At 37.9% G+C, this 27608-nt stretch overlaps 1 protein-coding gene across 2 annotated transcripts in view; it reads left to right on the top strand.

Annotated features, from left to right (window-relative positions):
- The window catches only part of TUBGCP5 (tubulin gamma complex component 5), a 78745-nt gene that overhangs the window by 29713 nt on the left and 21424 nt on the right, over positions 1-27608 (top strand). Inside the window, exons 7-13 of one of the 2 annotated variants that reach the window (XM_080809542.1) lie at positions 7211-7325; positions 8136-8225; positions 15226-15319; positions 15801-16047; positions 23632-23834; positions 25533-25648; positions 27331-27599. In XM_080809542.1, the coding sequence (XP_080665668.1) occupies positions 7211-7325; positions 8136-8225; positions 15226-15319; positions 15801-16047; positions 23632-23834; positions 25533-25648; positions 27331-27599 (1134 nt within the window). Of the gene's footprint in view, positions 1-7207; positions 7326-8135; positions 8226-15225; positions 15320-15800; positions 16048-23631; positions 23835-25532; positions 25649-27330; positions 27600-27608 lie in introns of both variants that reach the window. The other variant, XM_080809541.1, reaches the window with a different exon arrangement.

The raw sequence follows: 27608 nt of genomic DNA, 5'->3' as shown, positions 1-27608 counted from the left end.
CCCAGCTAAATTTGAGGGGTTAGATGAAACAAGGTCCCCTACTCTGTCATCATCTTGCCTCTTCATTTATTAGTTCTAATAGTTTTCTTTTGGTGGAGCCTTCAGGGTTTTTAATATATGGTATCATATCTGCAAATAGTGACAATTTTACTTCTTCCTCACCAATTTGGATGACTTTTAGCTCTCTCTCTTCTGGTTGCTATGGCTAGGACTTCCAGTATTGTGTTGAATAAAAGTGGCAAGTCTTGTTCCTTATTTTAAAGGAAAAACTTTCAGCTTTCAGCTGATGTTACTTGAGGGGTTTTTTATATCCAGCCTTTATTATGTTGAGGTATGTTCCCTCTAAACTACTTTATTGAGAATTTTTATTATGAATGGATATTGAATTTTATCACATGCTTTTTCTGCTTCCACTGAGATGATCATATGAGTTTTATCCTTCATTTTGTTAATGTGTATCATTAACAAATGATAATGTGGATTGATTTGCAAATATGTATCCATCCTTGCATTTCTGGGAAAAAATCTACTTGATGGTGGTGGGTGATCCCCTTAATGTATGTTGAATTTACCTTGCTAGTATTTTGTTGAGGATTTTTGCATTTGTGTTCATCAGGGATGTTGGCCTGTAAGTTTAGTTTGTAGTGTCTTTATCTGGTTTTGGTATCAGGGTAATACTGGCCTCATGGAATGTATTTGGTATCATTTTTTTTTTCTATTTTGAAATAGTTTGAGAAGAATAATTATTCACTATTCTTTAAATGTTTGGTAAAATTACCTGGGAAGTTATCTGGTACTAGACCTCTGTTTATTGGGAGTTTTTGTATTACTGATTCAGTTTTGTTACTAGTAATTAGTCCATCCAGATTTTCTATTTCTTCCTTATTCACTGTTGGAAAATTGTGTGTTTCTAGGAATTTATTCATTTCTTCTAGGTTGTCCAGTTGGTTGGCATATAGTTGTTGGTTTTTTTTTAAGAATTTTATTTATTTATTCATGAGAGAGAGAGAGAGGCAGAGGGAGAAGCAGGCTCCCCACTGAGCAGGGAACATGATGCAGGACTTGATCCCAGGACCCCGGGATCATGACCTGAGCCGAAGGCAGACACTTAACCATCTGAACCACCCAGATCTGAGCCTGGCATGTAATTTTTCTTAATAGTCTCTTATAATCCTTTGTAGTTATGTGTTTTGATTGTAACTTCTCTTTCATTTCTGATTTTATTAATTTAAATTGTTTCTTCACTTTTTTTTTTTTTTTTTGAGGATTCTGGCTGAAGGTTTATCAGTTTTTTTATCTTTTCAAAAATCAGCTTCTAATTTCATTAATCTTTTCTGTTGTTTTTTTAGTCTCTATTTCACTTATTTCTGTTGTAATTTTTATTGGTTCTGCTAACTGGGTTTTATGTGTTCTTGGGTTTTTGTTTTGTTTTGTTTTTGTTTTTATTTCTTTAAATATAAGGTTCAATTGCTTATTTGAGATTTCCCTTTTTTCTTTAGGAAAGCCTGTACTATTATGAACTTCCCTCAGAGAACTACTTTTATGACATCCCACAGATTTTGAACTCTTATGTTTCCATTTTCTTTGCGTGTATTTTTTAATTTTCTCCTTGTTCTCTTCATTGACCCATTGGTTGTTTAATTACATGTTGTTTAGCCTGCATATGTGTGTTTTTTTCCAGTTTTCTTATAATTAATTTCTGGTTTCATACTGTTGTGCTCAGAAAAGATATTTGATATGATTTCCATCTTAAATTTATTGGGACTTGTTTTGTGGCCTGACATGTGATCTGTCCTGGAGAATGTTCCATGTACCCTCAAGAAGAAAGTATATTTTGCTGATTTGCGATGAATGTTCTGCATGCATCTATTACGTTCATCTGATCTGTTGTGTGGTTCAAAGCTGCTGTTTCCATATTGATTTTCTGTCTGAATGATCTATCCATTGATGTAAATATGGTGTTAAAGTCTTCTACTGTTGTATTATTGTCAGTTTCTCCCTTTATGTCTGTTAATATTTGCTTTATATTAGGTGCATAAATATGTGTAATTGTTAAGTCCTTTTGTTAGCCATTGATCCCTTTATCATTACATCATGCCCTTTGTCTCTTATTACAGAATCTATTTAAAAAGTGTTTTCCTTCGTGGGAGGGCACGGATTGCATGGAGCACTGGGTGTGGTGAAAAAACAGTGAATACTGTTACGCTGAAAAGAAATAAAAAATTTTAAAAAAAAAAAAGTGTTTTCCTTCGTGTACGTATTGCTGCCCCAGCTTCTTTTTTTTTTTTTTTGTCTCTTGTCCTTTGTCTTACATTTACATTGAATATCTTTTTCATCCTCTCATTTTTGATAGTCTGAATGTGTCTTAAGATCTGAAGTGAATCTCTTGTAGGCAGCATATAGATGGGTCTTGTTTTTTTTATCCACTCAATTATCCTGTGTTTTTTGATTGGAGTATTGACTCCATTTTCATTTGAAGTAATTACTGACAGGTATATAGGTACATACAAAATGATATTGCCATTTTGTCAGTTGTTTTGTTTGTTCTTGTGGTTTTTTCATGTTCTTTCCTCTCTTGCTGTCTTCCCTCATGACTGATGACTTTCTTTAGTTTTATAAAAGTTGGATTCTTTTCTCTTTTTTTGTGTGTATATCTTTTTTATATTTTTTTGGTTTTTGGTTACCATGAGGTTCATATATAACATCCTAGGTATATAACATTTTGTACTTAAATTGGTGGTTGCTGAAGTTTGAACACATTTGAAAGGCACATTTTTACTCCTTAATGTTTTATATATGTCATATTTTACATCTTTTTCTTTTATGAGTCCTTAACTAATTTTTATGTAGTTTACTACTTTTGTCTTTTCAACTTTCATACTAGCTTTATAAGTGATTGATCCACCAACTTTATTGTTTACCAGTGAGATTGTTTTCCTTTCATAATTTTCTTCTACTCATAGGCCAGTTTAGTCATGATGAACTACTTTAACTTTTGTTTTAGAAAATATCTCTCCATCAATTCTGAATGATAATCTTGCTAGGTAGGGTATTCTTGGTTGTAGGTTTTTCTTTCAGCACTTGGAATATATACATATATATATATATAATCTATATATATGTGATCTAGATAGATAGATATATATAATCTAGATATATATATATAATCTATATAATGCCACTCTCTTCTTATCTGTAAGGTTTCTGCTGAAAAGTCAGCTGATAGTGTTATGGGGTTCCACTTGTACAAAACTAGTTGTTTTTCTCTTACTGCTTTTAAGAGCCTCTCTTAATCTTTAATTTTTGACATTTTCCTTGTTATGTGACTTGGCGTGATCCTCCTTGGGTTCATCTTTTTTGGGGTTCTCTGTGCTTCTTGGACTTGGATGTCCATTTCCTTTCCCAGGTTAGGAAAGTTTTCAACTATTATTTTTTCAAGGTTTTTTTTTGCTCCTTTCCCTCTCTCTTCTTCTGAGATTACTATAATATTAATGTTAGTATGCTTATTGTTTCAGCAGTATTTTAACCTATCCTTGGTGGGCTTTTTCTTAATTCTTTTTTTTCTTTTTGCTCTTCAGCTTAGATACTCTCCAGTATTCTGTATTCTAGGTAGCTGCTCCATTGTTATATGTCCTCTAATATGCTGCTGATTCCTTCTAATATATATAGTTCATTTAAGTTATTGTATTCTTCAGCTCTGATTGGTTCTTTTTTATATTTTCTGCCTCTTTGTTGAAGTTCTGAGTTCCTCCAGTCCTCTCTCAAGTCCAGTGAGGCTCTTTATGATTATTACTTTCAACTCTATCAGCTAGATTGCATATCTCTATTTCATTTGGTTCTTTAGTCTTGTTCTCTCATTTACTTTTTTAAAGACTTATTTATTTTAGAGAGAATGAGAATGGGAGGAGAAGGGGTAGAGGCAGAAGGAGAGAAGCAGACTCCCCACTGAGCATGGAGGCTGACGCAGGGCTCAATCTTATGATCCTGAAATCATGACCTGAGCCAAAATCAAGAGTTGGACACTTAACTGACTGGGCTGCCCAGGGGGCCCTTGTTCTTTCGTTTGGAGCATATTTCTTTGTCTCATTGTTTTACTTTCTGTGTTTGATTCTATGAATTAGATGGAACAGCTGCATCTCCCAGTCTGGAAGGTATGGCCAAGTGTAGGAATATCCCCTGCATAGACTGTGTTTGCCTGGCAACTTGGGCTGGCTGGCTGGAGCTGAGGAGCTGGAGCTAGGGGCGTGAGGGCACTCTGCAGAGGGCACTCTGCATCAGGGACACCCTGATGGACAGGTGAACAGCCACAAACCTGGCTGCACCACATAGGGGGTATCATTTCAGAAAAGCTGCTGCTGGACCAGGCACAGGCCAGGGAGTCCCCGAGGTGCTCCACATCAGGGCCATTTTGGTAAGAGGGTTGGAACTATAGTCAGTGCAGGCTAGGGTTGTTCCATTACCTACCACACTGGGATTGCCTTACTGGGAGACTAGAGCTGGGATGGTACAGGCAGGGGTACCATCCTGGGTATGCAGCTGGAGTTGGTGTAGAGTGGGTGCCCAAGACTCACCAAGGCAACAGGCTACCTGAAGCACCCAGACTCTGCTCCCGTCTGTATATCAAGGTGGAGAAGGAACATAAACAATGGTGTTCACCAGCACCTCTGATCTAGAGAGAGTTCTAGCTATTCCTCTGCTGTTTGTTGGACACTCTGGGGTAGTAAAAGGGTTTCCATCACTTCTAGTGTAGTTGCCCTTTAATCTGCAGCTTTTTTCTGTGACCTAGGGTGGGCATCTCTTCTACTGGTCCCTCAGTACTCTCACCCCCATTGCATTTCACAGCATCAGAGGTCAGATTCCTATCATTACTGTGTTTTTGTCTCTCCTACTCCTCTCTCTGTGGTCCCTCTATCTTTTGTTGTGCAGAAGCTATTCAATCAGTCCTGTTCTTCAGGAGGAATTGCTCCATATACAGGTATACATTTGGTGTGTTTGTGGGAGGAGGGGAGTTCAGAGTCTTCCTACACTGCCATCTTGGACTTCTCTCCCATTAGTTTTTTAATATAAATGATGATTATCAGCTACAGTTTTGTCTCATGTAAATTCTTATATCTTGTATTTTCTTTGTGACACATTAATGGTGTCTGTTCTGGCCAGGCCTTTAGTCTGCAGAGGAAGCATCAGCAGTCAGAGCAGTTTTCCTGGACTGGGTCTCAGTCTAAGAGGGTTGCACCTGAAATTCCTCTGTTAAGTGTGTTGGGTTTTGGTATAGGTTCTGGGTATGTGGTCTTTATCAAATTAAGACAGTTTCCTCCTATTCCTGTTTTTCTAGGAGCCTTTAATCATAAATATTGAACTTTATCAAATGTTCTTTATCTGTGAGATAATCCTATATATAATCTTTCTCTTTTGTTCTATTCCTACATAGATAGATTTTGATAGTAAATCATCCTTGAATTCCTGAGCTGAATTCCCATAATGATTCTGTTACTTTTTACTACATTAAAAAAAAATAATAATAAGCTCTATGCCAAATGTGGGGCTCAATCAAACTCAAGACCCTGAGATCAAGAGTCACATGATCCACCAACTGAGCCACCCTGGTGCCCCTGGGTTAGCTCTTCTTTAATTTAGGATTTTCCATTTTTATTCTATGAACTTTTTTTTCTGTCTTTATCTGGTTTTAGAAGCAAGGTTATATTAGCCTTATAATATTAATAAGAGAGTATAATTCTTTTTTTTTTTTTTCAATTTAAAAAAAATTTTTTTTTTTTTTAAGATTTTATTTATTTGCCAGAGAGAGAGAGAGTACACACAAGCAGGCAGAGAGGCAGGCAGAGGCAGCGAGAGAAGCAGGCTCCCTGCCGAGCAAGGAACCCCATGTGGGACTCGATCCCAGGACCCTGGGACCATGACCTGAGCTGAAGGCAGCGGCTTAACCAACTGAGCCACCCAGGCGTCCCAAGAGAGTATAATTCTTTAAAGCTTACTACCAGTCCTGAGAGTTTGGGAGTTCTCGAGAATATCTTTGGTTACCATTTCAATTTCTTTCATGATTATTGAACTATTTGAATATACTGTTCGTGCCTTCTTATTCATGGGGTCATTTAAAATTGAGTAATTTTTTTCTTTATAGCCAGTGATATTTAATTACATTTTGTATGTGCATTTCTATATATGTATATATAAAGAGCCTTTTTATTTTTTAATTTAAATTTTGTTAGTTAACATACAGTGCAGTATTAATTTCTGGGGTAGAATTCAGTGATTCATCACTTTCATACAACACCCAGTGCTCATCACCAGCGCCCTTTTTAATACTCATCTAACCCATCCCCCACCCATCTCCCTCAACCCTCAGTTTGTTCTCTGTTGTTAAGAGTCTCTTATGGCTTGTTTTCCTCCTTTTTTTTCTGTTCCCCCTTCCCATATGTTCATCTCTATTCTTTCTTAAATTCCACATATGAATGAGATCATATGGTATTTGTCTCTCTCTGACTTATTTTACTTGCATAATACACTCTAGTTCCATCCACCTGCTGCTAATGACAAGATTTCATTCTTTTTTATAGCTGAATAATATTCCATTGTGTATAGATACCATATCTTCTTTATCCATCGGTTGATCAACATTTGGGTTCTCTCCGTAGTTTGGCTATTGTTGATAATGCTGCTCTAAATGTCGGGGTGTGTTATATACTCCTTTGAATCTGTATTTTTATATACTGGTAAATACCTAGTAGTGCAATTGCCAGATCATAGGGTGGTTCTGTTCTTAACTTTTTGAGGAACCTCCAAACTGTTCTCCAGAGTGGCTATACCAGTTTGCATTCCTACCAACAGTGCAAGAGGGTTCCCGTTGTCTGTATCCTTGCCAACACCCATTGTTTCTTCTTGTGTTGTTAATTTTACCCCTTTCTGACAGGTATAATGTGGTTTAGATTTGTATTTCCCTGATGATGGTGATGTTGAGTATCTTTTCATGTGTCTATTAGCCATCTGGGTGTCTTATTTGGAAACACGTCTATTCATGTTTTCTGCCCATTTAGTAACGTATTATTTGTTTCATAGGTGTTGAGTTTGATAAGAAAAAGAGCCTTTCTCAATTGACTATTTGAATGGAGTCATAAATCCAGAATTGTGGCATAGTTGCTCAAGCATTTTTTTGTTAATTCTTATAATTTGAACTTTTTAAATATCCTTCCAGTAGATGAGACAGATGGCCGAAGCTGGCTGGAACAGCATGTGGTTCATCAGTACTGGACAGCCAGATGCTCAAGGTTTCCTCATAGTTTACATTTGCACTCCAATTTAGCTGCTGTCTGGTAAGAAGCTAAGTTTTTCATTTAATGTGTTAAGAAACTTTTATATTTTAATATTTGCTTTTGATTTATGATTTAAATAAAAAACTTCCCTGAAATTTAAAAATTTTTTAGCAATTCTAATTTAACACATTTTCAGTTATTTATTTTTAAAATGAGATTATTATTTAATTATAGTCTGTTTTTTGGTTTGTTACTTTCATAGCTAATGGATTGGTAGCTAATGAATTAAGTCATCTATTTGATTTCTTTTTTAAAATCTAATATACCTAATAAAACCTAATATACCTTTTTTAAAATCTAATATACCTAATCTAAAACATTACATAGTTTTAAACACTTGACTAAATCAGCAAAGACTATAATAATTGGAATTATTCTGGGTTGCCTGGATGGCTCAGTTGGTTAAGTATCTGCCTTTACTTCCAGTCATGGTTCCAGCATCCTGGGATTAAGCCCCATCATCAAGCTCCCTGCTCAGCAGAAAGCCTTCTTCTCCCTCTCTCCCCAACTCACCACCCCCACCCCCAGCTTATGCTTTCTCTACCTATTTCTCTCTACCTATTTCTCTCTCTCTGAAATAAATAAATACTATCTTCTTAAAAAAATGGAATTGTTCTGAAAGTACTTCTCTGAGAATATTACGGTTGACATATAGAAATGAGTATGCGAGGGCATTTAAAACATATTATTATGTTTATTTGCTTATTGATTACTGGTTAAATTACCACTAAATGCATGTATTCCTTAACGCATGTAATTTTACTTCATGAGAAACCTTTTTATTGACATTTGATGTTTGCTGTCTAATAGGGACCAACACTTGTATAGCAGTGACCTGTTATATGTTCCAGATGACAGAGTTTTTGTTACTGAGACACAGGTTATTCGAGAAACCTTATGGTAAGACCTGTTAAGCTAATTACTAGTATAGAAGACTTTCTTACTAAGAGGCAGAATTATTTTTTTTTATGTTTTTTTAAGGAAAAGTATTCATTGTTTCTTCACATGCATACCAGAAATAGGCCATTGGGTTTAACCCAAAACTGTTTCTAATGGGCACCTAAAGCATAAATTGCGGGACTGAGAAAACCTAAACTTCAAAGTCAGTTGTAGAGATTGTGAGAATTTGATGTTTACTTCTTTTCTGTTTTAAATCATGTAGTATGCTATTTAATTAGGTTACACCATTATTATTTTTTTTAATTACTCAGTCTGACTGAGTAAACGAAAGACTCCTAGTTTGCTAGGCAGAGTATATCAGTGAGAGCCTGTGTCCTATACCTGGAAACCAGGAATCTATGAATTTACTTTGTGGAAAAAACAAAAAGAAAGAATTTAAATTGTGTTCACATAAAAATGAAAATGAGAAATGCAACATGCAGTGCTAGTACTACTAAGATTTCCAGATTCTGGTGCTCTCAGCCACAAAGGATAATATTGACATTCTTTTTTTCTTTTTTTTTCCCCAATACTTCTGCAACTTCTGCAGCTTTATATTTTTAATTCAATTAGCCAACATATAGTACATACTTAGTTTCAGATGTATTGTTCAACAGTTCATCAGCTGCATGTAACACCCAGTGATCATCATATCACGTGCCCGCATTAATGCCTGTCACCAAATCACCCCATCCTCCCACCCACCTTCCTTCCAGCAACCCTCAGTTTTGCTTCTTATAGTCAAGAGTCTCTCATGGTTCTCCCTCTCGATGACTTCCCATTCAGTTTTCGCTCCCCTACCCCATGATCCTCTATGATGTTTCCTGTACTCTGCATATGAGTGAAACCACATGATAATTGTCTTTCTCTGACTCATTTCGCGAGAATAATATCCTCCAGTTCATTCATATTGATGTGAATAGTGTGTTCATCCTTTCTTATGGCCAAGTAATATTCCATTGTATATACATACCACATCTCCTTTATCCATTATCCATTCAACTGTCGGGAGACATCTTGGCTCTTTCCACAGTTTGGCTATTGCTACCAGAACACTGGGGTGTAGGTGCCCCTTCTTTTTACTCCATCTGTAACTTTGGGGTAAATACCCAGTAGTGCAGTTGCAGGGTTGTAGGGTAGCTCTATTTTTTACATCCTGAGGAGATAAAGTATCATGTCATCTGTGGAGAGAGAGTTTGACTTCTTCTTTGCCAGTTTGAATGCCTTTTATTACTTTTTGTTGTCTGACTGCTGAGGCTAGAATTTACAGTACTGTGTTAAACAACAGTGGTGAGAGTGGACATCCCTGTCATGCTCCTGACCTTAGAGGAAAAGGTCTCAGTTTTTCCCCATTGAGAATGATACTCTCTGTAGGCTTTTCGTAGATGGCATTTAAAATATTGAGGTATGTTCTTTCTATCCCTACACTGTGGAGTTTTATTCAAGAAAGCATGCTGTATTTTGTCAAATGCTTTCTCTGATGCAATGTTTTCTCTGATCAGTTGAATCATATGGCTCTTGCCCTTTCTTTTATTAATGTATCACATTGATTAATACCCGAATGTTGAACCACCCTTATAGCCAAGGAATAAATTCCACTTGGCTGTGGGGAATAATCCTTTTAATGTACTGTTGGTATTTGTTGAGAGCGTTGTAAGATTGATAAGCCTCTGGCCAGACTTATCCAAAAGAAAAGAGAAAGGACCCAAATTAATAAAATCATGGATGAGAGGGGAGAGATCACGACCAACACCAAGGATACAGAAACAATTGTTAGAAATTTTTTATCAGCAAGTGTATGCCAACAAATTAAGCTAGTATCTTGGTGAGTATGTTGGCATCCATGTTCATCAGGGACATTGGTCTGTAATTCTCCTTTTTGATGGGGTCTTTGCTTGGTTTTGGAATCACAGTAATGCTGGCCTCATAGAACAAGTTTGGGAGTTTTCCTTCCATTTCTGTTTTTTGAGACAGCTTCAGACGAATAGGTATTAATTTCTTCTGTAAATGTTTGGTGGAATTCCCCTGGGAAGCCATCTGGCCCTGGACACTTGGTTTTTTTTTGGACTTTTTATATTACTGCTTCAATTTCTTGCTGGTTATTGGTCTGTTCAGATTTTTCTTCCTGTTTCAGTCTTGGTAGTTTATAAGTATCCAGGAATGCATTCATTTCTTCCAGATTGCTTAATTTATTGGCATATAGTTACACATAATATGTTCCTAACATTGTTTCTGTATCCTTGGTGTTGGTCATGATCTCTCCCCTCTCATTCATGATTTTATTAATTTGGGTCCTTTCTCTTTTCTTTTTGATAAGAAGCTAGGGGTTTATCAATCTTACTAATTCTTTCAAAGAACCAGATTCTAGTTTCTTTAATCTGTTCTACTGTTCTTCTGGTTTCTCTTTCATTAATTTCTGCTCTAATCTTTATTATTTCTCTTCTCCTGGTTGTTTGGGGCTTTATTTGCTGTTCTTTTTCCAGCTTCTTTAGGTTCAGGGTTAGCTTGTGTATTTGAGATTTTTCTAATTTTGTGAGAAAGGTTTATATGGCAGTGTCCTCTTAGGACCACCTTTGCTATATCCCAGAAGTTTTGAACTGTTATTTTCATTTTCATACGTTTTTATGAATTTTTTACATTGTTCTTCAATTTCCTGGTTGACCCATTCATTCCTTAGTAGGATGCTCTTTAACCTCCAGTTGTTTGCGTTCCTTCCAGATTTCTGCTTGTGATTGAGTTTAAGGTTAAGGAATTATGGTCTGAAAATATTAAGGGAATAATCCCAAACTTTTGGTATTGGTTGACACCTGATTTATGATCCTGTATATGATCTATTCTGGAGAATGTTTCATGTGCACTGGAGAAGAATGCATTTTCTGTTACCTTAGGATGGAATTCTCTGAATATATCTGTGAAGTCCATCTGGTCCATTATGTCTTTCAAAGCCCTTGTTTCCTTGTTGATCTCTGCTTAGATGATCTGTCCATTACTGTGAGTGGGGTGTTAAAGTCCCCTTCCTATCAATGTGTTTCTTTAATCTTGTTATTAATTCGTTTATATTATTAGCTGCTCCCAAGTTAGGAGCATAAATATTTATAATTGTTAGATCTTAAAGGGTTGAGAAGACCCTTGAAGTATGATATAGTATCCCTCTTTATCCCATACTTTAGTCTTTGGTTTAAAGTCTAATTTGTCTGATATGAGGATTGCTACCCCAGCTTTCTTTTGATGCCCATTAGCATGATAAATGGTTCTGCACCCCCTCATTCTCATTCTGAAGGTATCTTTAAGTCTAAAATGAGTCTCTTGTTGAAAGCATATGGATGGGTTTTTGCTTTTTTATCCAATCTGATACCCTCTGTCTTTTGATTGTAACATTTAGCCCATTTACACTCAGAGTAATTGTTGAAAGGTAGAAACTTAGTGCCATCGTATTACCTGTAAAGTCCCTGTTTCTTTAGATTATCTCCATTTCTTTCTGGTCTTTTTACTTTTGGGCTCTCTCTTTGCTTACAGGATTCCCCCTTAATATTTCTTAAATAGCTGGTTTAGTGGTTACATGTTCTTTCAGTTTCTGTCTGTCCTGGAAGCTCTTTATCTCTTTCCATTCTGAATGACAGTCTTCCTGGATAAAGTATTTTTGGCTGCATATTTTTCTCATTTAGCACCCTGAATATATCATGCCAGTCCCTTTTGGCCTGCCAGGTCTTTGTGGATAGGTCTGTTGCCAGCCTAATGTTTCTACCAATGTATGTTAAAAACCTATTGTCTTGAGCTGCTTTCAGGATTTTCTCTTTATCTCTGAAATTTGCAAGCTTCCTTATTACATGTTGGGGTGTTAATCTGTTTTTATTGATTTGGGGAGGAGCCCTCACTACCTCTTGGACTTGAATGCCTGTTTCCTTCCCCAACGTAGGGAAGTTCTCAGCTATGATTTCTTCAAATATACCTTCTGTCCCTCTTTTTAATTTTATTTCATTTTTTTTCAGTGTTTCAAGATTCATTGTTTATGCACACATCCAGTGCTCTATGCAATACGTTTCCTCCTCAATACCCACCACCAGGCTCACCTATCCCCCCTGACTCCAAAACCCTCAGTTTGTTTCTCAGAGTCCTAAGTCTCTCATGGTTCGTCTACCCCTCCAATTTACCCCAGTTACTTTTCCTTTCATTCTCCTAATGTCCTCCTTTTTCTTTCTTTTCCCTCACGGACTCCAATAATTCTTTTTTGTTGTTGTTTGCTTTTTTTCCCCCTAAAATATCATTTATTGAGTACAAATTGCTTACATAGTATAATAAGAGCTCTTTACATGCTTTATAAATGTCTTAGAAACAAATAAGATCAAGTAAAACATTTATTTTTTGCTATGTTAATCACTATATAGTATTTCATTCGTTTTTGATGTAGTGGTCCATGAATCATTATTTGTGTATAGCACCCAGTGCTCATTACAACATGTGCCCTCCTTAATACCCATCACCGGGCTACCGCATCCCTCCACCCCCCTCTCCTCTGAAACCCTCAGATTGTTTCCCAGAGTCCATAGTCTCTCATGGTTTATCTCCCCCTCTCTTTCCCCCCCTTTGTTTTTCCCTTCCTTCTCTTAATGTTCTCCATGCTATTCCTTATGTGCCACATATGGGGACTCCAGTAATTCTAATATTATTTCATTTTATGGCATTGCTGATTTGATGCCTCCCTCATGGTCCATTAGTTGTTTTTCCTCTCTTTTCCTTGGCTTCCTTCCTTTCTGTCAGCTTGTCTTCTATGTTACTTACTCTTTCTTCTGCTTCATTTACCCTAGCTGTTAGAGCATCCAATTTAGACTGCATCACAGTTAGAGCATTTTTTATTTTGGCCTGATTAGATTTCATTTCTGTACTAAGATTCTCTTGTTTCTTTTATGCGATTTTCAAGCCTAGCTAGTAACTTCATAATTGTTATCCTGAATTCCAGCTCTGCTGTCTTACTTATAGCCTTATTTGTTAGATCTGTAGCAGAGAGTATTATTACCTCTTGTTCTTTCTTTTGTTGTGAATTCCTCCTTCTAGTCATTTTGCCCAGAGAAGAATGGATGAATGAATGAACAAAATAAAAAAATATCAACCACAACCCAGTAAAATACACACTAGACAAATCCCAGGAGGTCAGAAACCGAAACAGAAAAGAAAAAGAAGGAAAGAGAAGGGGCAGAGGAAGAAAGAATATAATCTCAGGGTGGACAAGACAGGGTGATCCACTTGGTCCTGAATGTATTTTGGTCTGTGTGTTAGAAGACACTAGATCCCAAAATTGTAAAGAGAATTGTCTTACAGAGAGAACTTATATACGTGAAAAATAGAAATGAATACAGTGAGTAGAACCCAAAGTTGAAGAATATATCTCAAAAAAGCAAATGCAAAAAAATGAAAGTTAAGGCTTAAAAACAAAGAGTTTATAAAATAAGAAACTAGTTGAAAAGGGAAAAAGAGGAAAAAATGGAAAATTTTAAACTGAAAGATAAACGCATCATGAGAAAAAACCTCAAATTCTATATACTATTTTCCCCTACCACTGGAGTTCTACAGTCCTGTTTCATCCATAAACTTGCTCTTCACCTGTTCTTCCAGCTGGTCCTCTGGGGGAGGGCCCTGCTGTGCTGATAATCAGGTGTCTTTGCCTGGGTAGAATTGCACTGCCCCCTTACCAGTGGGGTGGTCTCGGTGTAAGCTGGTTCTCTGTGTGGCTTTTGTTCCCAGAAGGCTTTCCATTCACCTCTTTAGAGTGTGAAAATAAAAATGGCCACACCCCCATCTCCAGCTCTAGAGCTGAAAAATTTCACTATGTGCCAAATTCTGCAGGCTTCTGCTGTGCGTGCCCACACTGATCCTTCTGGGGAAAGGCAGAGGGTTGCTGGGTTACTGTCCTTTGCAGGGCCCCCAAACAGAGAGCAGTCACCAGATCAGGCATTGGTTTGCAGTTTTTGGTGAACTGAGCTGAGAACCCCCTCCTGGGTTCCTGACTATAATTGGCTTTGCAGCTCCAGTGCTTGGGAACTCTACCAGCTCAGGCACCCCTATTCTTCCTGTCATCCCAGGGATATTGAGCCCCTCATGTCCCACCTAGGATTCTGCCCCTTTTCATCACAGCACCTTTCAGGCAGGGAGGTCTCTCACTGACGCAGATTTCTAAAGGTTCTGCCTTTTTGTGCTTGGAGGCTACTATATCACTTTCCAGTAGCTGACTTTCAGAGGCTCCCTACCCTGCCATTTGTCTTCCAGTATATCCCATCAGTTTCATTTCTCCACACCCCTACCTTGCAAAAAGTGTTCGCTTTTCTATTTGCAGAATTCCAGCAATTATTTTCTTATATCTCAGGTTGAATTAATAGGTGCTTAGAATGATTTGATAGTTATCAGCTTAATTCAGGGAACCAGATGAAATGAGGTCCCTTACTCTTCCACCATCATTCCTCTCTGAGTACTGACATTTTTGAAAATGGGAAGATCTGTCCAACTCCCAACTCTGAATCTTTCATTAAAATTTCTTAAGCATTGTTTGCAATCACAAGGATGGAGCTAAGAGTATATTATGCGAAGTGAGTAAGTCAGAGAAAGACAATATCATATGATTTCATTCATATGTGGAATTTGGGAAACAACAGATGAATGTGTGGAAAGGGAGAAAAAAAGAGGAGAGGTGGGGAGGGAAACCATAAGTGCCTCATAACAATAGAGAACAAACAAGGTTATTGGAGGGAGATGGGTGGGGGATGGGCTAATAAGGAAGTCAGTTGTTATGATGAGTGCTGTGTATTAGATGTAAGTAATGAATCACTAAATTCTACTCCTGAAACCAATATTACACTATATGTTAACTAACTATAATTTAAATAAAAGTTTATAAGAAAAGAATTTCTTAGGCATTACTGTAATATTTTTATAAACTTAAAGTACATTCATCTTTTTTATTTCATTTCAGGTTACTTTCGGGGGTAAAAAAGCTCTTTATATTTCAGTTGACAGATGGGAAGGTAACTGTGAGAAACAGTATTGTAGTAACTCATTTGACACATGTAAGTTATTTGTACTTATTGCAAATAATATTAAATAATAGGATTTATGTAACTTTAAAACATTTTGCAGTATTAAAATTAATTATGAAATACACTGAAGATCCAAAAGGCAGAATTAAATTGTGCATCTTTACAGTGTTAAGAGAATTCTAAATATTTTTGTTACAGTTACATTTAGTTTCATTTTGTGTTTTCTCCTTTTTAATTCTGTCTATATTGGGAAGCTCTGTACTATAAATTTTTTTGATTGTAGTACATTTATTTACTTTATATGTGTTTTTTAAGCCAGAATAAGCCAGAATTCTGTATTCTGTAGAAATTAATGCTTACCTTATTTCCTTTGAGTATGAAACTATTTGTTTTATTTTCTTATACTAAGCGTACTATTTAAAACAGTCACAAAATAAATATTTTAGTGAAAGAGTATGTATATGAATGTTTATAAAAGGCTTCAAATGTTTGTGGTTTTTTTCTATTACAGAGCTGTTTACGATCAGTGCTAGAACAAATGGCAGCATATGGCCAGGTTGTGTTTCGACTCCAGGAATTCATTGATGAGGTTATGGGGCACAGCTCTGAAGGCATGTTACCTGGAAATGGTTCTCTTCCTAAGAAGTTGACTGAAGCTCCCTTTAGGACATACCAGGCTTTCATGTGGGCCCTATACAAATACTTCATTAGTTTCAAAAAGGAACTTACGGACATTGAGAAGTACATCATTAATAATGGTATTTAAATTTCCTTCCCTTTTGCTCATAGGACACATAAGTCATATTTTGAATGCCATCTATGTTATTAATTGATGCAATGTTTGTAAATAACATGACAAATAAGTAATACTAATGATCATTTTAAATTTGTGTTTTAAGCCATTCGTTCTCTAAAAATGCAAATAGTACAGAAAGTTTACAGTGAAAACTTCCTATGCTAGTTCTCCAGCCAAGTACTCAGTTCCTCTGCCCTGAGGCAACCAGGTCTTAAGTTTCTTTTGCATCCTTCCAGAAATAACGTAAACATATGCAAGCAATACATATTCATATATACATACCTAGTAGTCCATTAACTTCTCCTTTCAAATTATTGTCTAATTTAAATTGTGGGGATTATACCATACAAAAATGTAAAGAGTCTCCTCGTTCTTTTTTACAAATTGAGTATTTAATTCTATGAATATATCATAGACCAGTCCTGTTTTGATGAACGTTTAAGTTGTTTCTGAACTTCAGTTGCCAACACTGCTATAGTGATAACCACTTACATGTAAGTAATTATATACATGTGCAGCAAGTTACAGCATAATTCTTTTCAAGATATTTTTTTATTTTTGTTTTATTTTTTTTATTGTTATGTTAGTCACTATATACAGTACTTCCCTTTTGATGTAGTGTTCTGTGATTCATTGTTTGCATATAACACCAAGTGCTCATTGCAGTAAACGCCCTCCTTAATACCCATCACTGGGCTACCCCATCCTCCCAGGCCCCCTCCCTTCTGAAACCCTCATATTGTTTCCCAGAGTCCATAGTCTCTCATGGTTTTATCTCCCCCTCTGATTCCCCACCTTCTTTGTCTTTTCCTTCTCCTAATGTCCTCCATGCTATTCTTTATCTTCCACATATAAGTGAAACCATATTTTCTCTGCTTGACTTATTTCACTTAGCATAATCCCCTCCAGTTCCATCCATGTCAATGCACATGATGTGTATTCATCCTTTCTGATGGCTAAGTAATATTCCATTGTGTACCACCTCTTTATCCATTCACTGTTGAAGGGCATCTCAGCTCCTTCCATAGTTTGGCTATTGTGGACATTGCTGCTATGAACATTGGGGTGCATGTGCCCCTTCTTTTCACAATGCCTGTATCTTTGGGGTAAATACCCATTAGTGCCATTGCTGGGTCATAGGGTAGCTCTATTTTTAACTTTTTGAGGAAACTCCATAGTGTTTTCCAGAGTGGCTGTACCAGCTTGCAATCCCACCAACAGTGTGAGAGGGTTCACATCCTCTCGAACATTTGTTGTTTCCTGCCTTGTTAGTTTTTGACATTCTAATTGGTGTAAAGTGGTATCTCAATGTGGTTTTGATTTTAATTTCCCTGATGGCTAATGATGTCGAACATTTTTTCATGTGTCTGTTAGCCATTTGTATGTCTTCTCTGGAGAAGGGTCTGTTCATGTCTTCTACCCATTTTTTGACTGGATTATTTGGTTTTTTGGGTGTTGAGTTTGAGATGTTCTTTATACATCTTGAATACTAGCCTGTTATCTGTAGTGTCATTTGCAAAGATCTTCTCCCATTCCATATGTTGCCTCTTTGTTTTGTTGACTGTTTCCTTTGCTGTGCAAAAGCTCTTTATCTTGATGAAGTCCCAGAAGTTCATTTCTGGTTTTGTTTCCCTTGCCATTGGAGACGTGTCTTGAAAGAAGTTGCTGTGGCCAGTGTCAAAGAGGTTAGTGCTCTGTTCTACTCTAGGATTTTGATGGATTCCTGTTTCACATGGAGGTTTTTAATCCATTTAGTTTATCTCTGTATGGTGTAAGAGAGTGGTCGAGTTTCATTCTTTTGTACATAGCTGTCGAATTTTCCCAGCACATTTGTTAAAGAGACGGTGTTTTTTCCATTGGATATTTTTTCCAGCTTTGTCGAAGATTATTTGACCATAGAGTTGAGGGTCCATATCTGATCTCTGTATTCTGTTCCATTGATCTGTATGTCTGTTTTTGTGCCAATACCATGCTGTTATAGTGATCACAGCTTTGTAATACAGCTTGAAATCGGGCAATGATTGAAACAGAGTCCCCTAGTCCATCTTGTGTCTTCTTCAATTTCTTTCATAGTTTTTCTGAAGTTTCTAGAGTATAGATCCTTTACCTCTTTGGTTAGGTTTATTCGTAGGTATCTTGTGGGTTTTGGTGCTATTATAAATGAAATTGATTCTCTAATTTCTCTTTGTACAGTTACATTGTTAGTGTATAGAAGAGCAGCTGATTTCTGTGCATTGGTTTTGTATCCTGCCACATTACTGAATTGCTGTGTGAGTTCTAGTAAGCTGGGGGCGGAGTCTTTGGGTTTTCCACATAAAGTATCATGTCATCTATGAAGAGAGAGAGTTTGACTTCTTTACCAATATGAATACCGCTTACTAGACATCCTAGTACTGTGCTAAACAATAGTGGTGAGAGAAGGCCTCCTTGTCATATTCCTGATCTTAACAGAAAGACTCTCAGCTTTTCCCCACTTGAGAATAATGTTCACCATGGGCTTTTCATAGATGGCTTTTATGATATTGAGAAATATTCCCTCTTTCCCTACACTGAAGAGTTTTAATTAGGAAAGGATACTGTATTTCGTCAGATGCTTTTTCTGCATCAATTGAAAGGACCACGTGATTCTTCTCTCTTATTGATTTGTTCTGTCATAATGATTGATTTGTGAATGTTGAACCACCCTTGCATCCTAGGAATAAATCCCACTTGGTCATGGTGAATAATCTTTTTAATGTACTGTTGGATCCTATTGGCTAGGATCTTGGTGAGTATTTTGGCATCCACGTTCATCAGGAATATTAGTCTGTAAGTCTCCTTTTTGATGGTTCTTTGCCTGGTTTGGGGACCAAGGTAATGGTGGTCTCATAGAACAAGTTTGGAGGTTTCTGCTTCTATTTTTTAAAACAGGTTCCATAGAGTAGGATTATTTCTTGTTTAAACATTTGGTAGAATTCCCCAGGGAATCCATCAGGTCCTGGACTCTGTTGTTTTGGGGGAGGTTTTTGATCACTGCTTCAATTTCATTACTGGTTATTGGTCTGTTCAGATTGTCAATATTTTTCCTGTTTCAGTCTAGGTAGTCCGTAGGTTTCAAAGAAGGCATCCATTTCTTCTAGGTTGCTTAATGTATTGGCATATAGTTGTTGATAGTAATTTCCAAACATTGTTTCTGTTTCCTTGGTGTTAATTGTGATTTCTCCCCTTTCATTCATAATTTTATTAATTTGGGTCCTTTCTCTTTTCTTTTGGATAAGTCTGGGCAGTGGTTTATCAATCTTACTGATTCTTTCAAAGAATCAGCTTCTAATTTCGTTGATGTATTCTACTGTATTTATTTCTGGTTTCTATCATTGATCTCTGCTCTGATCTTAATTATATCTCTTTTTTATGGGTGGTTTAAGGTCTATTTGTTGTTCTTCTTCTGGTTCTTTAAGGTGCAAGTTAGTTTGTATATTTGGGATTTTTCTATTTTTTTGAGTTGGGCTTAGATGGATATCTGTTTCCCCCTTAGGACCGCCTTTGCCATATCCCAGAGGTTTTGGACTGATGTGTTTTTGTTCTCATTGATTTCCATGAATTGTTTGAGTTCTTCTTTAATTTCCTGGTCAACCCAAACATTCTTAAGCATGATGGACTTTCGTTTCCAATTGTTTGAATTCCTTCCATATTTTTTCTTGTGGTTGAGTTCCAGTTTCAAAGCACTGTGGTCTGAGAATATGCAGGGAATAATCTTAATCTTTTGGTATCTGTTGAGTCCATATTTGTGACCCACTATATGTTCCATTCTGGAGAAAGTTCCATGTGCGTTTAAGAAGAATGAGTGTTTTATTGTTTTAGGTTGGAATGTTCTATATATATCTATGAAGTCCTTCTGGCCCAGCGTGTCATTCAAAGTTCTTGTTTCTTTTACTTAAGCTTAGATGACCTGTCTGTTGCTGAGAGTGAAATGTTGAGGTCTTCTACTATAAAAGTATTTCAATATTTTTCTTTATTTTAGTTAACAGTTGGCTTATGTAGTTTCCTGCTCCTGTGTTTGGGGCATAGATATTTATAACTGTTAAATCTTCTTGTTGGATAGATCCTTTAAGAATGATACAGTGTCCTTCTGTATCTCTTACTACAGTCTTTAGCTTAAAATCTAATTTGTCTGATCTGAGAATTGCTACCCCAGCTTTCTTTTGCGGTCATTTGGCATGAAAGATGTTTCTCCATTCCTTCAGTCTGGATTTATCTTTAGGTTCAAAATGAGTTTCTTGTATAGAGCATATGGATGGGTCCTGTCTTTTCATCCAGTTTGCAACCCCTGTGCCATTTCATGGGAGCATTGAGGCCATTCACATTGAGAGTGATTATTGAAAGATATGATTTTTATTGCCATCATGTTGTCTGTGAAGTCCTTGTTTCTATAGATTGTATCTGTAAATCATCTGTGGGGGCATCTTTCTTCTTTTATAGAGCCCCCCCCCCTTAATATTTCTTATGGGGCCAGCTTGGTGGTCACATGTTCTTTCGGTTTCTGCCAGTCTTGGAAGCTCCTTGTCGCTCCATCCATTCTGAATGGTAGCCTTGGTGGATAAAGTATTCTTGGCTGCATGTTCTTCTCATTTAGTACCCTGAATATGTCTTGCCACCCCTTTCCGGCCTGCGAGGTCTCTGTGGACAGGTCTGACATTATCCTGATGTTCCTCCCTCTGTACATAAGAAGTCTCTAGGGGAACTTAGCTGTTTTCAAGATTGTTTCTTTGGACCTAAGATTTCCAAATTGTACAATCATATGTCAGGAAGTCAGTCTGTTCTCATTGATCTTGGGAGGGGTCCTCTCTGCTTCATCGATAAGAATGCTTGTTTTCTTCTCCAGATTATGGAAATTCTCAGCTATGATTTGCTCAAATATATTTTCTAGACCTCTCTCTCTCCCCCCAGCACTCAGGGATTCTAATACTTCCGACGTTAAAATGATTCATTGCATTATTTATCCTATCAGTCTGATCTCTTGGGCTTTAATCTGTTTTTCCCATGCCTCCTTGGTTTCCTTCTTTTCTATCATCTTATCCTCTAGCTCACTAATTCATTCTTCTGCCTCTTCTGCCTTCTATCCTGGCAGTCAGAATATCCAGTTTAGAGAGCATCTCATTCACAGCATTTTTTTTTTTAAGATTTTATTTATTTATTTATTTATTTGACAGATAGAGGTCACAAGTAGACAGAGAGGCTGGCAGAGAGAGAGAGAGAGGAGGAAGCAGGCTCCCTGCCGAGCAGAGACCCCGATGTGGGGCTCGATCCCAGGACCCTGGGATCGTGACCTGAGCCGAAGGCAGAGGCTTTAACCCACTGAGCCACCCAGGTGCCCCTCATTCACAGCATTTTAAGTTCGGCCTGATTAGATCTCATTTCTGTCCTTAAAGATTCTATATTGTCACTAATATTTTTCTCAAGGCTAGATACAGACTTCATAATTATTACTCTGAAGTCTATTTCTGACATCTTGCTTATCCACCGAATATCCATTCAGTCTGTGACAGAGGCCACAGTCTCTGATTCTTCTCTTTGTTGGGGGTTGCTCTTCTTAGTCATTCAGTTGGGGGGTGGTTGTGGAAATGTACAGAGTCCAAAGTATTAACCATGACGCAAGCAAGATGCACCTGGTTTAAAGGAACCTTAGGGCTGTCATCGTTTTATTCTTCCAGCCTGTCTTCTGGGGGAGGGGCCTGCCGCACTGTTACTCAGGCAACCTTGCTTGGGCAGACTTACCTTGCCCCCTGGTCGGGGGGCGGGGGAAGGAGGCCCTCAGTGAAAACCATTTTTTGAGGGACTTTTGTTCTCTGATGACATCTCTTCCCAGAGCCAGAGCATAAGTGACTGATTTCAAACCTCTGTCTCAGAACAGAGAAATCAACAGTGTGCTCTTCACTGAGCTCACCAGACTACACTGTCTCCCTTTCTGTCTGTGCTGCTAAAAACCACAGCCTCTCCAGTTGTGCATCTCACAGCAACACTCCCAGTGGTGGAATCCAGGCCTGGGCCCATCTCTGCCCTTTGTGCCTCTAAAACCACAGGCTGCCCAGGTTCACACACGCACACCCACGGCTCCTGGATCCTGTCTGGGGGCTGCACTAAAGTCCTTTCCCCACCACTAGGGGTCTGCAAGTCTGTGCCCAGGCCCCAGCCCAGGAGCCTTTGTGCTCCAGTGTTATATCCCTCCCCCTTCTATTTATCTTCCGATATCTACATGCAGAATTGTGGCTCCCTGCTTCATACCTCAAGATCGTGGGAGATATTCTGTTTGTAGAGATCTAGATATATGTTCTTAGATGTCAGGCTGATTTCGTGGGTATTCAGAATCATTTGGTAGATATCCAACTAAATTCAGGGGACCAATTGGAATCAGATTCCCCTAGTCCTCCTCCATCTTTTCCCATCCCTATAGCATAAATTCTTAATGGAATTCCTATGTTATGTGATGGCATGTGATGTGTGTGTGTGATGGCATGTGTGATTTTGATACATATTGCCGCATGGTTCTCCATAGAGACTAGTTGCCAGCAATGTATATGAATATCTGTTTCCTCACCCTCTTGCCAATGAACAGTGTGTTTGCAACAGTGTATCATCAAACAGGTATAAAATGTTAACCAGTGTTAGCTTTCCCCTGCCCTCTACTTTCATTTTCAACTACTACAAAGAATAGTACCCAGAAGTCCTGGGTTCCCATCACCTAACTTCTCCCAGTAATTCCCACCCTAACATAATCATATTATGTTATCCAAACTAGGAAATTGACATTGGCACAATACATTAATTGGTCTGCAGACCTGACATGAGTTTCACCAGTTTTATAGGTATTTGCTGTTTTGTGGGGAGGGGAGTAATATCTTCATGTATAGTTCTCTGACACTTTATCACATGTATATATTTGTATATCCTCTTCCATCTTCAGGATACAGAGTTCTGCCATCCCCATGAAAAAACTTGTTCTTGTTCCCCTTTGTAATAACTACCCCCTCACTAATAAAGTAGCCCATTGAAGTCTGTTTTTTATTTGCCCAGTGTAGTTTTAATTTGTTTTCTTTTATTATAATTGAGGTTGAATATCTCTATATGTTTAAGAATCACTTTTATTTCCTCTCCCCTTAACTCTCAGTTCCTTTACACATTATTTTTCTTCTGAGCTGTTTTTTCTTCTTTTAGGGAAATTAGCTCCTTATGATATGAGATTAAAACCCACCAGTTTGCCATGTCTCTCCATAAGTGACTTAGCATTTATATCACATTCTCAATGCAGATAGTCTTCCTTGCTAATGAGTTTGATTTCTTTTTTTTTAATTTTTTTAAAGATTTTATTTATTTATTTGACAGAGATCACAAGTAGTTAGAGAGGCAGGCAGAGAGAGAGAGAGGGGGAAGCAGGCTCCCTGCTGAGCAGAGAGCCCAATGCGGGGCTCAATCCCAGGACCCTGGAATCATGACCTAAGCTGAATGCAGAGGCTTTAACCCACTGAGCCACCCAGGCGCCCCATGAGTTTGATTTCTTAATATTTTGCAGACACTACAATAACTCTTGCAATAGTGGTGGACAAGTTGTCACCTCGACTGGCTCAGCTCAAGGTTCTGCATAAAGTATTTAGTACTGGAGTAGCAGAAGTTCCACCTGACACTCGAAATGTTGTTCGGGCATCTCACCTACTCAACACACTGTACAAGGCCATTCTCGAATATGACAATGTTGGAGAAGCCTCTGAGCAAACAGTACGTAAGACCTTCATCCTAAGTTGTATGACTCCATTCTATTCAGCCGAAGGAGTGGTGGATAGCCTATTATAGCTCTTTGTAAAAATAGGGCTTAAATCACGCCGTGTCAGACAGCTGTTCAGAATTTTTAAACACTGAAAAAATAAAAAATTAGTTTAAAAATTAGCTTCTAAATTCAAGGCTACAAGAAACCAGCTTCTTGGCTTTAATCACAGAGATCATGGGGAGGGTGCAACAAGGACAAAGCAAAACATAAAAGCTAGATTTGAAAAATAGCTAGCTGACTTATATAGATATTTGCAACAGCTCTTTTTTCAATAAAAATACAAATTTATTATATAAGGTATCTAGAGTAGTCAAATTTCATAGAAACAGAGTCGTTCTGCCACAGACTGGGGAGAGGAGAAAAGGGAAGATGTTTAATAGGTACAGAGTTTCAGTTTCTTAGCATATTGCCAGAGATCTGTTTTCACAACAGTATAAATATACTTAACACTACTGAATTGTACACTTAAAAATGCTTAAGATAGTGTATTTTTGTGTTACTTTTTTTGGTCACAATTTTTTAAAAATTCAAGAGAATATAATCTAGAAAGCTGCATGTTTGTTTGGATACACATTTTAGGTCTTTCCTAGCTTATTGATATAACTGTTTTCTCACCATTTTGGTACTGCACTTCAGTATAAAACAGGTTGATTTCTTTCAGCTATGAAGATTTTTTCCTATTGGGAACTGTAGTAAAATGAAATCATTTCCTTATTCTTTTTAAGACTTTATTTATTTGTCAGAGAGAGCAGAAGCAGAGGGAGAATGCAGGCAGAGGGAGAGGGAGGCAGAGGGAGATGCAGACTCCCTAGCTGAGCAAGGAGCCTGATATGGGACTTGATCCCAGGACCCTGGGATCCTGACCTAAGCTAATGGCAGCCGCTTAACTGACTGAGCCACCCAGGCATCTCTCATTTCCTCATTCTTAATGGACATTTTGCTAATAGCGTACGTTAGGTAGGGTAGCTGTACCGGATTTTGGATTATCCAGCTTAGAGCTGTTGTCCCTCTTTAACTTTCACTCTCAAGAGAGTCTTGGTATGGACTACAGACAATGTGGTCATCTCATATTTTATAGGGTATGTTTTGGATTTTTACTTTCTTTGTGTCAAAAAACAGAAATCCGGGGCGCCTGGGTGGCTCAGTGGGTTAAGCCTCTGCCTTCGGCTTAGGTCATGATCTCAGGGTCCTGGGATCGAGTCCTGCATTGGGCTCTCTAATCAGCAGGGAGCCTGCTTCCTCCTCTCTCTCTCTCTGCCTGAGTCTCTGCCTACTTGTGATCTCTCTTTGTCAAATAAATAAATAAAATCTTAAAAAAAAAAAAAAAAACAGAAATCCGATCACTTTTTAAAAGGTGTTTCAGAGGGGTGCCTGGATGGCTCAGTTGGTTAAGCATCTGACTTGATTTTGGCTCGGGTCATAATCTCAGGTTTGTTAAGATCAACCCCCCTCCCACCCCCGTCAAGCTCCATGCTCTGCATGGAGCCTGCTCAAGATTCTCTCTCCCTCTCGGTATCTGCCCCCTCATGCACATGCTCTTTCTCTCTCTCCCTCTCTTTAAAAAAAAAAAAAAAAATAGTGTATCAGAAATGTTTAAACTTCATTTTATCCAGAGACAAGGGAGTTCTGAGAATTGACTCTGTCCTCAGGTTTCACTGCTGTTCTCTCTCTGGGTGGAAACGGTGCGACCCTACCTACAGATTGTGGACGAGTGGATCGTGCATGGACACCTATGTGACTGCGCAAGGGAGTTCATCATCCAGAGGTCAGGTCCCACACATAGCTTGGGAAGTGTGGGGTGCTGCTTGTACCTCTTTTCTCTCACAGGAAAATCATGCAATTTTGTTAGTTCAGGTAGTACTGAGGGAGACCAGTGTGAGTGACAGAGCTGTGTTTTTACCATAAACAAGTTCTTTTGCATTTTTATAGGAGATGTCAGGTACCAAAAAAAGTTTCCAAATTTTAATGTCCGTTTACAGCTTTTCTTAGCAAATTCTTTTTTTTTTTTTAAGATTTTATTTATTTATTTGACAGACGGAGATCACAAATAGGCAGAGAAGCAGGCAGAGAGAGAGGAGGAAGCAGGCTCCCTGCTGAGCAGAGAGCCCAATGCGGGGCTCGATCCCAGGACCCCAGGATCATGACCTGAGCCGAAGGCAGAGGCTTTAACCCCCCGAGCCACCCAGGCGCCCCCAAATTCTTTTTTTTTAAGTGGTAGTGTGTTTATGGTTCGCTGGTACTATAAAAGGCACATTGCTTTCCATAGAATGAATTTAGGTGATATCAAATGGCTTCAACTAATTCCCATTATAAATTATCGATAGGATAAAAGATATGAAAATATTACAAAAAAATATTATTTCTCCAAATTAGCTATGGTTTTTTGTTAACCTTCTTAGTATAATGTTAAATAAAACAATTATGGAAAATCATAATTCATTTATTATGATTTCCCCTTCAGTTAATTGATTTTTCTGTTTAGATATATGGTTTTTATGGATAGCTATCCATTTAACTTATCAGGAAGGAGAATATTAAGTCCTTACAGCTCTGAAAAGGTAACACTGTTTATGCAGTGCTCATATAAATTAGCAGGCCTTCTCTGAGTCATGTCTGTCATTATATTGTTCTTCATTGATTTTACATGATAATTTTTGTGAAAATGGGATTCTGGTTGTTCTTAAAGGGTGATGAGTGAGCACTGTTTCATTGTTAAAAGCAGTTCAGTTAAGAATCTATGTGGAGGGACGTCTGGGTGGCTCAGTTGGGTAAGCATCTGCCTTTGGCTCAGGTCATGATCCCAGGGTCCTGGGATAGAGTCCTGCATCATGCTTCCTGCACAGCTGGGAGTCTGCTTCTCTCTCTGACTTCTGCTCCCCCTGCTTGTCCCCTCACTCTCTCTCTGACAAATAAATAAAATCATTTTCTTAAAAAAAAAAAATCTATGTTGAGGGCCACCTAGGTGGTTCAGTCAGTCAAGTGTCCAACTCTTGATTTCAGCTCAGGTCTTAATCTCAGGATCTTGAGATCAAGCCCCATGTTGGACTCCATGCTGGGTGTGGAGCCTACATTTAAAAAAAAAAAAAAAATCTATGTAGAAAAAAAGAGCAGTCTAGAGATTATTTTTGTAAGAAATGACAAAATAGGTAAATTTTTATTCCTCCAGTAAAGAGAATCAAAGTAATCATATTTTGTTTAATTCCAGTTCAGGAAACTTTCTACTTAGTTAAATTTTACCTGTGCCATTCAGAGTATTTATCCACTTCTCTGTGTTGAACTGAAGTCAAATAAAACCTCTGCACCATTTGCCTGAAGATTGCTTCATTTTACTAATAATAGATATTACTGTGTTTTGGAATGTTTGGGCAGTGTTCTCAGCTAGAACAGACATATTGTTGTTTTTACGGCAGAAAAGTTGAATTTTATAATTCTTTTGAATCTCTATAGAAACAAAAATGTTCCAGTAAATCACAGAGACTTTTGGTATGCAACTTATACACTATACAGCGTATCGGAAAAGACAGAAAATGAAGAAAAAATGAGTGATAATGCTAGTGCAAGTTCTGGCAGTGACCAGGGGCCCTCCAGCAGGCAGCATACCATGGTGTCCTTCCTCAAACCTGTCCTTAAGCAGATAATTATGGCTGGCAAGTCAATGCAGCTGCTGAAGAACCTGCAGTGTGTGGAGAGCACCACATCCCAGGACACAGCCAGAGGTAGCGTTT

The sequence above is a fragment of the Martes martes genome, assembly GCF_963455335.1.
Source record: "Martes martes genome assembly, chromosome: 7".
NCBI classification, from domain to species: Eukaryota; Metazoa; Chordata; class Mammalia; order Carnivora; family Mustelidae; genus Martes; species Martes martes.
The sequence above is the reverse complement of the archived record's forward strand: the minus strand, read 5'-3'. Positions and strand labels throughout refer to the sequence as shown.